Genomic DNA, 12,555 nt, shown 5'->3' with positions numbered 1-12,555 from the left:
TCAGTTAACATGTCTATAAATGTGATATCCAAAGCCCTTTCTCAGTGTGTTCGGTTGTTTAGGGTTGGCCTCACAGCGGAGTTACACACTCTCTGTTACTGCTTCATGTATTTGGTAGCTTCTGATTCTGTTCACCGTAGTTATTATTTTGTGATTAATTTTATGAATGTTGGATTGATAGAGAACGGAGATGCGAAAATACCCTGTGAGGAGGATCTCCCTTCATTGATAGGAAGTGCCGTATGACACTCTAAACGCAGCGCCGATCAAAGGACTTGTTCTTTGTGGTTCTGTGTGTGTGATTTGGAACGGGTCTCTGAGGGTTTTCTTATTATTTATTAATTATTATTGTTTAATTTTATTATTCAATTTTAATTTATTTTTCTAGTATTAGGTCCGATGCCACGTCTCTGGTAGCTTCAATTCGGCATTGACCAGTGATGCTATGATTGGACCAAAAGCAAAAGTGAATTTCGGTTGTTTCGCATCTTGATAGGAATCTGTGGATCTCATACTTATGATCTGCAGAGCCGTTTTGTGCGATTACATCTTTATTGTTTGTTTAACTTTATGTCGTTTGTTTATTGATGTTGTCATGCTTGCCACGAAGCCGATGATGATTTAGTTTAATTGGAATTACCGTCTGATATTTGATGACAAATTTGGCTGACTGAGGCTTACCCATATGCTTTTGGAATTTGGCTGAAAATTTGTTTTAAGATTAATCTTTTGGTTCATCCTCAGGATTTGATTTAATTGAAAACACATTACTTTTCACTTTTCTTATTTATTACCCATCTGTAAATACACAAGTTTGTGCTTAGATTAGCACTGAAACTCAGTCGTAAAGCAACAAACATACAAATACCCAAAATGTATATTATGGTATTCATTGTTACTGAATTGATGCTTAAAATGTCCTTAATTTTCACTTCTGTTTTCTCTTTTAGATACAAAAATTAGCGTTGAAAGTTGCATTGTAGAACTCTTATAATACATAACTTTGATATTAGTTTTTTTAGCTTGCCTTGAATTGATTTCAGTTTTTTGTTTTGGCTTTATAATCCCATGACTATTACACATGCTACTTGTTAACTTCTGTATCACTTTCAATAGTTCTGTGAATTTCCATACCAAACTGATTTGGTAAATGTTGTTTGGTCTGATTATAAAGTTTACACGTGTATGTGTATGCCAGGAGTACTTACGTAGTTGTGCTAATATTGAACATTTTAAAAATCAAATAAATGTTTTACTGTTTTGGTTGAAATTTGATACATCTGTTTTGTGGAGTGTAATATTGGAAACGGTTGGGGAATATACTTTTGTAGTTTACTGAACACAATGCCTACACCATTGCAGAAGCACATATAAGGACTGACGGAAATGTCATGGAAAGGATGTTACTTCTTTCCCCTTTCTCTTATTGTTATTAAAAGATTGGAGAATGTTCTGTTATGAAAATGCATCACTATTGTGATTTTAATAAACTAATGTACATGGTAAAACGAAAGAACATCGACATTTTCTAATGTGTCTTCCAAATACAAGAATGATAATAAAATTTGATCCTTCATTACAGCATAGGATATATTGAACTTTTGGAAGTTTAGGACTTGTTACTTGCAGATTCGAAATTGGATAATGTTTCTGAAAGTAGCATAATGAGATCTAATATCATCATGAGATCTTGAACAAGTTTCTATATCTTTTGATGGTTTCTTAAATTTTTGACTAACAATTTATTCTCCCCAGCTCTATAACAATTTTAACAAGAGGTACATCACAAATTTGTATCTCTATTGCAAAATGTTGTTGTTAGTGACACTAACCACTTTCTTGTGAGAGGTATTATGATATTTTTGGAAGATTAAAATTGAAATAACTTGTCTATAAAAGGAAAATTGGACTTTTCTTTAAAATTTTAACAGTAAATTATTGTCAAATTCAATATTTGCAATAAAAGGGGAACTATTTTAGATTTATTTATTGTGCCCTCATGAGGAAGTACCAATTTCTTGTTACATGGAAGAACATGAATTATGGCCCAATATTCTGATGAATAAAGTCTAGGGGCGGTACAGCATAACAGACATTTTTGCCGCCTAATGTGGTGATAGTAGATGTCATATTATGCAGATGACATTTTTGCCGCCTAATGTGGTGGTAGTAGATGTATTTATGATATAAATGTAGTAAAAATTATAAATGTTGTAATTTTTACTGTAAATTATGATAGTTATAAATGCTACTTAATATTTATGATAATCTTTATAACTGAAATAATCCAAATATTAAATATTTAATTTTATTTTTAATATTTATAATAATTTATTTAATTCTGTTTTATAATTTAATTTTATAATATTATTTAATTTCATATTATAATTAAATTTCAGTACACATTTTATAATATAATTAAATTATAACATAAACTAATTTCTTAATATAATTAAAATTGATAAATATAATAATCAAAAGATGACTTTTCGTTAAGGAAGAGAGTTGATAATGTCAAAATAATTCAAACGTAAAGTAAATTGTCAAAATATAATTTGTTTCATATTTGAACATATTACAATTAAAGTCATAATTCTAAATTCTAATCTTTCTTTGTGCTTCCACTTGATCCAATAATATTCTTTGTGCTTTCACTTCTAACATTCGGTGTCTAAAATAAATTAAAATGTGTTTAGAGTTAATTTCCAATTTTTTAAAAATAAATGAAAATAATATTATAACTTTTTTAGAACTGTAAACATAAATTCTTCCCAAATAAGACTTACAATGCAAACAAATGTAACTGCTAATATATCCATACACAACTATCAAAACAATGAATCAATATTACCTTTTTCAATTTTCCTTAGATAACAATAAAGACAATATAACTACGAAGAGTTTGAAACAACTCAAAAAATAGGCACATTGGTTTAAACCAATATGCACAAATGTGTTATTTGAAATTCCATAAACTTAATGCCTTTCACTTAGCCCTACTCTTAATCTAAAACTGAAAGTATATAGCCATATAAATAGTTAATCTGAAAGTGAAAGTATATAGCCATATAAATAGTTAATCTGAAACTGAAAGTATATAGTCATATAAACAATATAGTAACAGGAAGTTCACTATAAGTCATAATAATAATACTTTACCATAATCAAGTAATAGTCCATGTTTACTTAAGCACCCATCCTAATTCGTATATCTTTTTGAAAACCCTTTCTAATTAAAATTTAAAATCATATTAGCATGCTATTTCATTCAACCTCGAGTAAAAAAAAAATACTAAGCAGGTATAGATGGAAAGAGTTTCCATACCTTGCTGTAGCAACATACAGGAGGATATTTTTTAGGCTTCAAACACTGTTCGTTAAATACCCAACAAAAAAACAAAGAAATTGAAACATTTTTTAAGTTCTGGAAGAAAAAACAACCTATGACTTCGGAGGGTGGCCCTTCGTTGCGAAAACCGCCGTGTCCTCCACTGCCATGACCAAATCCACCTCTACCGCAACCGCCACCGTCACAGCCACTCTTGAAACCTCCACTGCTTTCACTCTTGAAACCTCCACCGCGCCCACGCTTCTAGTGGTATAATTGTTTAGTGATAAGAGAATGCAACCACATAGTGTTGCCAAGACAACGTTCGAAGAGTTTAGGATTTTGGGGCATCGCTGCCGAAAATAGGTGTTTGAAGAGAGATGTATACTTCAAACACATTGTTATTACGGAGGGAACGAAATACGAGAGAGTTTTTATTTTGAAGGATAATTATGGTGGTTCTACATGTCACAATTCGAAGTGTCGTATTATACAACAAATTGTGACAATTTTTAATAATCGTCATATTATAACCGCCACCACATACACGTTTTTTTTGTGTGTGAATAGTGAATATGTGAGAAAGATATTCAAATTTATAACTGATACAATAATTACGAGAGAATTTCTATTATTTCAACGTAGATCCATCTTCAAGTGAGAAAGCATCTTAACTTTTTGTTTGTAGGAGACATGTCTAAATATGAAGAACAAAGGTTACAAAGAATTGCAGAAAATAAAGAAAAACTAGAGGTTTTGGGATTATCACATTTACCTTATTCTTTGAAAGTCCGAACTCAAAATACCAAGAGCAAGAAGGGAAAATAACAAGATGAAGAGCATGATGAAGAGTATAGATCCAAATAATTAGAAGAGTTTTAATATTCAAGTGAAGATGAAAAATACAATAATAGAATGATTTAAGAGCTGCAGGAAAAGATGGAGGAACCATATTACTACTTAATAGTTTTTCCGACCACATTCTTTTCATTATACAAGTATGAGGAATATACATTTGCTACACTTAGTTGTTGGCATTTTTCATCCCATTTCCCTTGTAATATTATATATCATTTTCCATATCTTGAATTTGACAATGTAGATTTATTTTTATTTTAGGTACTTAGTACACATCCATCTCCATTTTCAACAAGATTATATATCTATTATATATTACTATTTTCCCTGGTTGGAGGTGGTATTGACGGAGCATTATGAGCCAAAAGTGCATTTTCTTAATTTCAAAGTAAGTGGGATGAGTAAAAGCGTTAATCAAATTTGGGATTGTGTTGGATAGCGGTGGTAGATGAGTTGTGGAAACACAAAAATAAAAAGATCTTTAATAGTGATAGGATATATCATATTGGGAATTTTACTATGGTACAACTGAAAGTTTGGTCATTGGTAAACTTCAAAGCTTGTAGAGTAAGTTTTTCATATTCTAATTGGTGTTTTGAGTCTTTAATTTGTATGAAATTATTGATATGTGTTTGGTTTGTGTTTGAAACTTGTTGATGTCAATATTTTCTCTTATGTATATACTTTTTGATGGTTTCCCTAATCCTTAATCCTTTTATATTTAAACTTATGATCCTCATTAATACCTATTATTATTTCCACCTTGACTTTCATTTGTTCTTATTATTATGTTTTCTTCGCCATTAGGGTTTTCCTCCAACGTTCCATTCTCTAACACACTCTTTGTCGTTCTTATGTTTAGTTAACCTCCCTCGTTGTGCTCCTCTATGCCACTGTTAGTAATTATTTGTTGCACTTCTTAAACCCTCTCTTAATAATTGTTTGTTGCACAGATTTCATGTTGCCATCACTATTGATCACCATAGTTTAACCGGGGCCTATCTCTGCGGCAAAGCCACCGATGTAGCGTCTTTGTTTGGTTGCGATAATGCAAAATAGTTTAAGCTCCTGCACTCAAACAAATTTATTTTTTAATACCTTTGGCTATGGAGGAACACGATGAGGATTCATCATCTGTCTTCTTTCCCCATAACCCACAACAATACTTTGATGTCTCATTTAGTGGTGTTTCCACTTTTATCAATGTAGTAAAAAAGGCTTTAAAACGAACAAAAAGATTTCCCGAGGCGTGAGTAATCACTGTCCGTAAGGACTTATCCGCGGTGTATTGCGCAAGTCCCCCAGGATACAACAAGAACTTTCCGGTAATTTCCGAGGATCAGAACTAACAAGTTTCTCTTTAAAAGAGTAATACCATATAGAACCCAGAAATATTATAATATTAAAATAAAGAGGAGAGAGAAAGTGAAAAGTGGAAATTAGGAAAAGGAAGAAGATGGTGAACGAGTGGGTCTGAAGAAGATGAAGAGGTGTGTGAGAGAGATGCGATTTCTGAATGAGGGAAACCCTTGCTTATATAGGGAAAATGGTAGCAGCCCAAACGGCCACAACCCACGTTCCAGCAGTCATCTGCGGCACTACTCCAGGTCTCGGCTGCACAACCTCCCAAGAAGAACGGATTCTTCGAAGGTTCGAGTCTCACGCTTTGCCCTTGCACAGATCGTGAGTGAAGAGAGAAGAAACGTTTGCTCGAGGATTTCCGTGAATCGTGCAACAAGAAAACTGAACCCTAGATTTTAGGTTTGTAAATCAAAACTGTTTTAGGATTCATGAATCAAAACCACTTCTCTGTTTTTGTTTTTGCAATATACACAGATAAATTCTGCCATTAATCTTGAACCTCGTACTCACTTTTTTTTTTCTCCTTCAATTGGTAGACGCATATGCAATCTCGCACACTCAACTTCCTTCCAATAGTCAATGTTTTTATCAATTGTTATTAGGGTGCCAATCGAGGCAACTACTTTCTCGAAGCATCCTGCTGCCCCATGGATATATCGTGATCTCTCCACATCTAACTCGTGTTCTTCTATTTCCTATGATAGTGTGTTTAAATAATCACGTGCATATAAGGACAATCTACCTATAAAAGATTACTCATCTTTAAATAATTTCATCAAAATCTTCACGAATATAACTAAGAACAATTTCAAACAGAAAAAAAAAACATATTTGAAAGTTGAAGACGGACTAATTATGTTTAAGATAACAAAAGATGAAGCTAGACAGTAGAGGATCACTCTTGTTGCACATGTCAAAAAGACAAATGTAAAATATAATAAAATAAACAAAAGAACTATACAAGCTCGCCGAAACATCTGGAATAGCAATGAGAGTTGTGGTTCCGTAATAGCAAGAATCAGTTAAGAAAATAAACAATATATTTTCTCACTATTCACTATCCTGCAAAAATTAAAGGGACCCACCCAACTCCCTTTAACCTTTTCTTTTAGCGGTTCACTTCCTCTTCCAGAAATGTGTATCCTACTAATTCCAATTTTCTCATACTCTATCATTCTTTTTCTTTTATTTCATCTTATTTTTTAATATGTATCCAGCAAGCTTTTTTCCATTCTATCTAGATAAGGAAGTAAGAACAAAACAAATTCGACATTTTCCACCCTGTTTTTCTTTTATCAAACTACACCATTAGAACTAGATAACTATTTTTGTAAAGATTAATGAAAGCATTGTAGCACTATATAACTATGCAGCATTGAAAAAACACATAACATATAAAGTGGCTTCACTATATAAACCCACCAACCCACGACACTCTAACCATGGCTCCAAGCTTAAGCAAAACAGTGCAACTAGGTTCGTTGGGTCTGCTCCACGACAATTCACCCATGTCCATAACCTTAAACGGATCCAACTTTCTCGCTAACGGCCACCCTTTTCTGACGGAAGTCCCACCCAACATTATGGCCACCCCTTCACCCTCGCTGTATTCCAAACCGACCGACACGGTGGTGGGTTGCTTCGTGGGGCTGCACGTGGACGAGCCCAGGAGCCGCCACGTGGTGCCTCTGGGGAAGCTGAGGGACATAAGGTTCATGAGCATATTCCGGTTCAAGGTGTGGTGGAGCACGCAGTGGGTGGGAAGCAACGGGCACGAGGTGGAACACGAAACCCAAATGATCCTTCTCGACAAGAATGACTCGCTGGGTCGCCCCTACGTGTTGTTGCTTCCCATCCTCCAAGGCTCCTTCCGAGCCTCCCTCCAACCTGGGTTAGATGACTACGTGGACGTTTGCGTGGAGAGCGGGTCCACACGTGTCACTGCCTCCAGCTTCGAGAGCTGCTTGTACGTCCACGTAGGCGATGATCCGTTTCGGTTAGTCAGAGAAGCAGCGAAGGTGGTTAGAATGCATTTGGGGAGTTTCAAGCTTCTGGAGGAGAAAACCGCGCCAGGTATATTAAATTTGATCGTGATGATAATTTAAAAAAAAAAGATTAAGTTAGTCATTGAATAATTTGATTATATTTTGCAGCGATTATAGAGAAGTTTGGTTGGTGTACGTGGGACGCGTTTTACCTGAAGGTGCATCCATCAGGGGTGTGGGAAGGGGTGAAGGGCCTTGTGGAGGGAGGGTGCCCTCCGGGGATGGTCCTAATAGACGATGGGTGGCAATCAATTTGTCACGATGAGGATCCCGTAACGGACCAAGAGGGTGTGAACCGAACCTCCGCAGGGGAGCAAATGCCGTGCAGGCTCGTGAAGTTCGAGGAGAATTACAAGTTCAGGGATTATCGCAGTGTGGAGGGGTGTGAGAAGGGTTTGGGCGCGTTCGTGAGGGATTTGAAGGAGGGGTTTAGGAGCGTGGAGCAGGTGTATGTTTGGCACGCGCTTTGTGGGTACTGGGGTGGTGTCAGACCTGAGGTTCCGGGCATGCCCGAGGCTAAGCTTGTTACTCCGAAGCTCTCGCAGGGGTTAAAAATGACAATGGAAGATTTAGCGGTGGATAAGATCGTGAATAACGGTGTGGGACTTGTGCCACCACACCTCGCTCACCGTTTGTACGAGGGGCTCCACTCGCGTTTGGAATCGGCGGGAATTGACGGCGTCAAAGTTGACGTTATACATGTAAGAAATATTGCCTCTAGAAATTATAATATACAACCAAAACTAATTATATAATAAAAACGTATGCATATTAAATCATTTTAAACATAAAAGTATTTTTGAAATACAATACTAAATAGGGTTGAATTAGTTAACTTCAGAGTTTTTTTTTTGTTTACATTGGAATGAAAGAAAATATTTTTAAAAATCCAAATAGACTAGTTCAGGTTTTGATTTAGCAGCAGCACTGAGTTGAATATTTTGTTATTGTATTTACGTTTAGTTTAATAGGAGCAACGATGTACATATACACACACTACTATTGTCGTAATTGCAGGGTTGAAACATGAAAGCCAAATTGTCTCAACTAGAAATGGTTTGTCATGAGATTGAGAAGGTTTCTCTTTCCATTGGCACTATTTCTTTCCTACTACATCTGGTAAGTATACGAGGACCTTGCCAAAATTAGTTTCACAACTCATAAATTTTGGATACTTTCATTGGTGTATATTTATATTTTTGTACTACCAGCATGATATATTATACTCGGAACGGTTTAAAATCTTTTACGTTATGAAAATTTGGAAATAATTATGGTAAACAAAATACACTTATTGTATGATCTATAATGAAATTATAGTATATAAAATCATTTAACATTTTCCATGCATAGACTATATTTTTTTCGAAATGAATAATTTAAAAGAAGGCGACTCACTCTTTTTCTTTTGTTAGGTTTGAGAATAAGTATTAAGCACAAAAATGTAGTTTTATGAAAGTAAAAGACTAAACAAAACATAGATATTTGTTTAGATGGTTTTGAAGTATAATATTTGGTGATTTGCACCTTGTAGTTGCTGGAAATGCTCTCTGAGGAATTCGGTGGGCGTGTTGAGTTAGCCAAAGATTATTACAAAGCACTCACTGCATCGGTGAAGAAGCATTTCAAAGGCAATGGAGTCATTGCAAGCATGGAGCATTGTAACGACTTCTTTCTCCTTGGCACTGAAACCATAGCCCTTGGTCGCGTAGGTAATACCACTTCAAATTCATCACATATTAGAAGATTATGTCTATATTTAGTTTTGCATCGGATCGATTCAAACGTGAATTCATGATTTGCTTCCAAGTTGAAACTCCACTTTTATATACAAATTGTGGATATCAGAGCTTAGACCTTGAACTAAACACGCACTATTTCTGAAACTTCTGAAATTGCTTTCATTTTTATATCCAAAAATTCTGAAACTTGATGAATAAACCTAAATTTTTCTACCCGTAACAACTGATTCATATAGGAGATGACTTTTGGTGCACTGATCCCTCTGGGGATCCAAATGGAACGTACTGGCTCCAAGGGTGTCACATGGTGCATTGTGCCTACAACAGCTTGTGGATGGGAAATTTTATTCACCCGGATTGGGACATGTTTCAATCTACTCACCCATGTGCTGAGTTCCATGCTGCTTCTAGAGCCATCTCTGGTGGACCCATTTACGTTAGTGATTGTGTTGGAAATCACAACTTCAAGTTGCTCAAGAGCCTCTCTTTACCTGATGGCTCCATCTTGCGTTGCCAACACTATGCACTCCCCACTCGAGACTCTTTGTTTGAAGACCCTTTACACGATGGGAAAACAATGCTCAAAATTTGGAATCTCAACAAAGTAAGCCACCCTTCTGAGTTTTATTGAATATATTTGACGTAAAAGTTTGTGGAGATCATGACACCCAGTTGAGTTTTATTAACTAATCATGATCGTAAACCATGTTATAATCCTTTTAAACTTGAAGAGACATATTATTTTTCAATCATATATCATGACATGATTGTTTGAATAAGTTGTTTTGATCACACCACAATGGCTTTGGATTTGTTATTTAACTTTTTACATCTTCGTTTTGTCACAGCATACAGGTGTTTTGGGTTTATTTAATTCCCAAGGAGGAGGGTGGTGTCCTGTGACTCGGCGAAACAAGAGTGCCTCTGAATTCTCACACGCTGTGACATGCTTGGCGAGTCCTCAAGATATTGAATGGAGCAATGGAAAAAATCCAATGTGCATAAAAGGGGTGGATGTGTTTGCTGTGTATTTGTTCAAGGACAAGAAAGTGAAGCTGATGAAGTGGTCTGAGAAATTGGAAGTTTCACTGGAGCCATTTAGCTTTGAGCTGTTGACAGTGTCTCCAGTGACACTGTTATCAAAGGGGTTAATTCAATTTGCTCCAATTGGATTAGTGAACATGCTTAACTCTGGTGGTGCCATTCAGTCCCTGGAGTTTGATGATGACACAGATGTGGTCAAAATTGGGGTGAAGGGTTATGGGGAGATGAGGGTGTTCTCATCAGAGAAGCCAATTAGTTGCAAACTTGATGGGGTATCTGTGAAATTTGATTATGAGGATAGAATGGTGAGAGTCCTAGTTTCTTGGCCTACTTCTTCAAAATTCTCAATGCTTGAGTTTTTATTTTGATCCCTATTACTTCTTCAAAAAGGGGATTTTGGAATGCTATGATGTTAAACTCTGTTTTTAAGCAATAACATCTTTATCTATTTCTTTCTTTATCAAGTTTTTTTTGTAAGGAAATATGTTCTAACTTGTGGATAAGTTGTGTAGAGATTCAAAATTCATTTTCAATTAATTACAAGAAATTATCTTCTTTTACTTAACTTTCTTTAGATAGTAAAAACTATCCACCTATGAGTTATTTATAAACTATTAATCTTCGTTTTCGATTTTAAACACTAAGGTGTTTTTTAGATCCCAAACTTCTTCACTGAGAATTATTTTTTATTATTATAAAAATACAATTTAACATTTAATTTGAATTTAAAATAGACGCAAATTTTAAATCTTGATATATTAAATAAAATTGAAGGTTTTTCTAGATAAATTAAAATTTATAATTATTAAAATTTTAGTATTTTTTTACCTTTTTAATATTCAATTTTGGCATTTTTTATATATTAATAATACAAATATTTTATTTTATTTTCCTAACGTCTTTCTCATTTTTCAAATGAATGATGAAAACGAAAAGCTACTTTTATTTGTGTCTTAGGAGTGACAGAGAACTTACTATAAGTAACTTACTAAAATATAATTTCATTTGTAAGGTATCTTAAAGGTACTTTGATTTATATACAAATTACTTTATTTAATTCGTAACTGAGATTTTTTTTTATTTCTTCTATTTTAATTTTTAATTTTTTTAATTATTATTATTTATTATAAAGTTATAAATGCAAGTAAATTATTATTATTTATTATAAAGTTATAAATGCAAGTAATTATTACATTGTTTTTATTATTTTTTGAATTATTTTTAATTTAAACTCTGTATAGATCAAATTAAAAGAATTTAATATTATAAATTGAACTAATTAATGTTTTATTTAATAATGTTAAGTGAAAATTATACATAATAAAAAAATTACAAAATGGTAAATTCATTATAATAGTGTTTTAACTTAAAAATAAAAAAATTATAAAATAAATAAAAATTAAATTCGACTAATGCACTTTAATTAATTACTTTAAACAAAATGATTTATCCAAATAAAAAAAAAACTATATACAATTTTAAAATATAAATAAAAGTATTAAAAATTCACTTATTTAATAATTAAATAACAATAAAATATTTTTGTTTAGAAAATATAAACTCATTTATGTAATAAAAATTATATAATTATATATTTATTAATTAGTTTATCAGATAGTATTATTTAATATTTTTAATTTAATAAAATATTTACTCATTTTCAAGTTGTATGAGAGTCGTGATTCATGACAAACTATGCTTTGTGTTGTAGTGTTATATTAACATTAAATTTGAGATGATTTGAAAAAAAAAAAGGAAAAATGTAAGATTGTTTGAATTAAAGTAAATAAAGTGAAAAATTTGGTAAGTGATATGTGATGAGTGTGATTGAAATTGTACTTTTATTAATGTTACAAATTTATCTTTATATTTAAAAATTATTAAAAATTTAATTTAATTTATTTATTTGTAAATTATAATTTTTTTAATTAAATCATTATTTCCGATAATTGAAACTAACACCACCTACAATCACGCGGATTATCACATATCACATCGAACACCACTTCAACACTCTTCACTTCACCACCAAACTCACATCATTCACATTCACATATACGAACAACCTCAAGTATTTATGGGTGTAATAAACCTGCATGCAAACATGAACTTGTAGTTGTGTTCACCATTAGCTTGAAATTAACCTCAAACAGTCCAACTTGTATGGACAAACCGA

The 12,555-nt window shown here is 33.2% G+C and overlaps 1 protein-coding gene, 1 long non-coding RNA gene and 3 other non-coding genes across 5 annotated transcripts; all 5 read left to right on the top strand.

Annotated features, from left to right (window-relative positions):
• Positions 1 to 46: 46 nt before the first annotated feature.
• LOC137822007 (uncharacterized) lies at positions 47 to 1,581 on the top strand. Its single transcript, XR_011082904.1, has 2 exons — positions 47 to 114; positions 1,363 to 1,581. It is a non-coding gene; the product is annotated as an uncharacterized lncRNA (long non-coding RNA).
• Positions 200 to 325, top strand: LOC137823242 (small nucleolar RNA Z112). The gene has a single exon (XR_011083095.1). It is a non-coding gene; the product is annotated as a small nucleolar RNA Z112 (small nucleolar RNA).
• On the top strand, positions 394 to 551 carry LOC137823257 (small nucleolar RNA snoR2/U65). The gene has a single exon (XR_011083109.1). It is a non-coding gene; the product is annotated as a small nucleolar RNA snoR2/U65 (small nucleolar RNA).
• LOC137823247 (small nucleolar RNA snoR77Y) lies at positions 608 to 682 on the top strand. The gene has a single exon (XR_011083100.1). It is a non-coding gene; the product is annotated as a small nucleolar RNA snoR77Y (small nucleolar RNA).
• A 5,409-nt stretch (positions 1,582 to 6,990) lies between the features above and the next one.
• LOC137821033 (galactinol--sucrose galactosyltransferase-like) lies at positions 6,991 to 10,839 on the top strand. Its single transcript, XM_068625444.1, has 5 exons — positions 6,991 to 7,621; positions 7,702 to 8,294; positions 9,128 to 9,305; positions 9,572 to 9,939; positions 10,184 to 10,839. Exons 1-5 carry the CDS (start codon positions 6,991 to 6,993, stop codon positions 10,745 to 10,747), a joined length of 2,334 nt encoding a protein of 777 aa, XP_068481545.1. The 3' UTR covers positions 10,748 to 10,839.
• Positions 10,840 to 12,555: the final 1,716 nt, after the last annotated feature.

The sequence above is a fragment of the Phaseolus vulgaris genome, chromosome 9, assembly GCF_000499845.2.
Source record: "Phaseolus vulgaris cultivar G19833 chromosome 9, P. vulgaris v2.0, whole genome shotgun sequence".
Taxonomy (NCBI): domain Eukaryota; kingdom Viridiplantae; phylum Streptophyta; class Magnoliopsida; order Fabales; family Fabaceae; genus Phaseolus; species Phaseolus vulgaris.
The sequence above is the reverse complement of the archived record's forward strand: the minus strand, read 5'-3'. Positions and strand labels throughout refer to the sequence as shown.

Bases quoted from the DNA above. Each gene is read 5' to 3' on its own strand.
- LOC137821033 (XM_068625444.1), top strand. From the start codon at position 6,991: ATGGCTCCAAGCTTAAGCAAAACAGTGCAACTAGGTTCGTTGGGTCTG. The intron at 7,622-7,701 runs GTATATTAAATT...TATATTTTGCAG, and splicing joins GGAGGAGAAAACCGCGCCAG to CGATTATAGAGAAGTTTGGT. The intron at 9,306-9,571 runs GTAATACCACTT...TGATTCATATAG, and splicing joins CATAGCCCTTGGTCGCGTAG to GAGATGACTTTTGGTGCACT.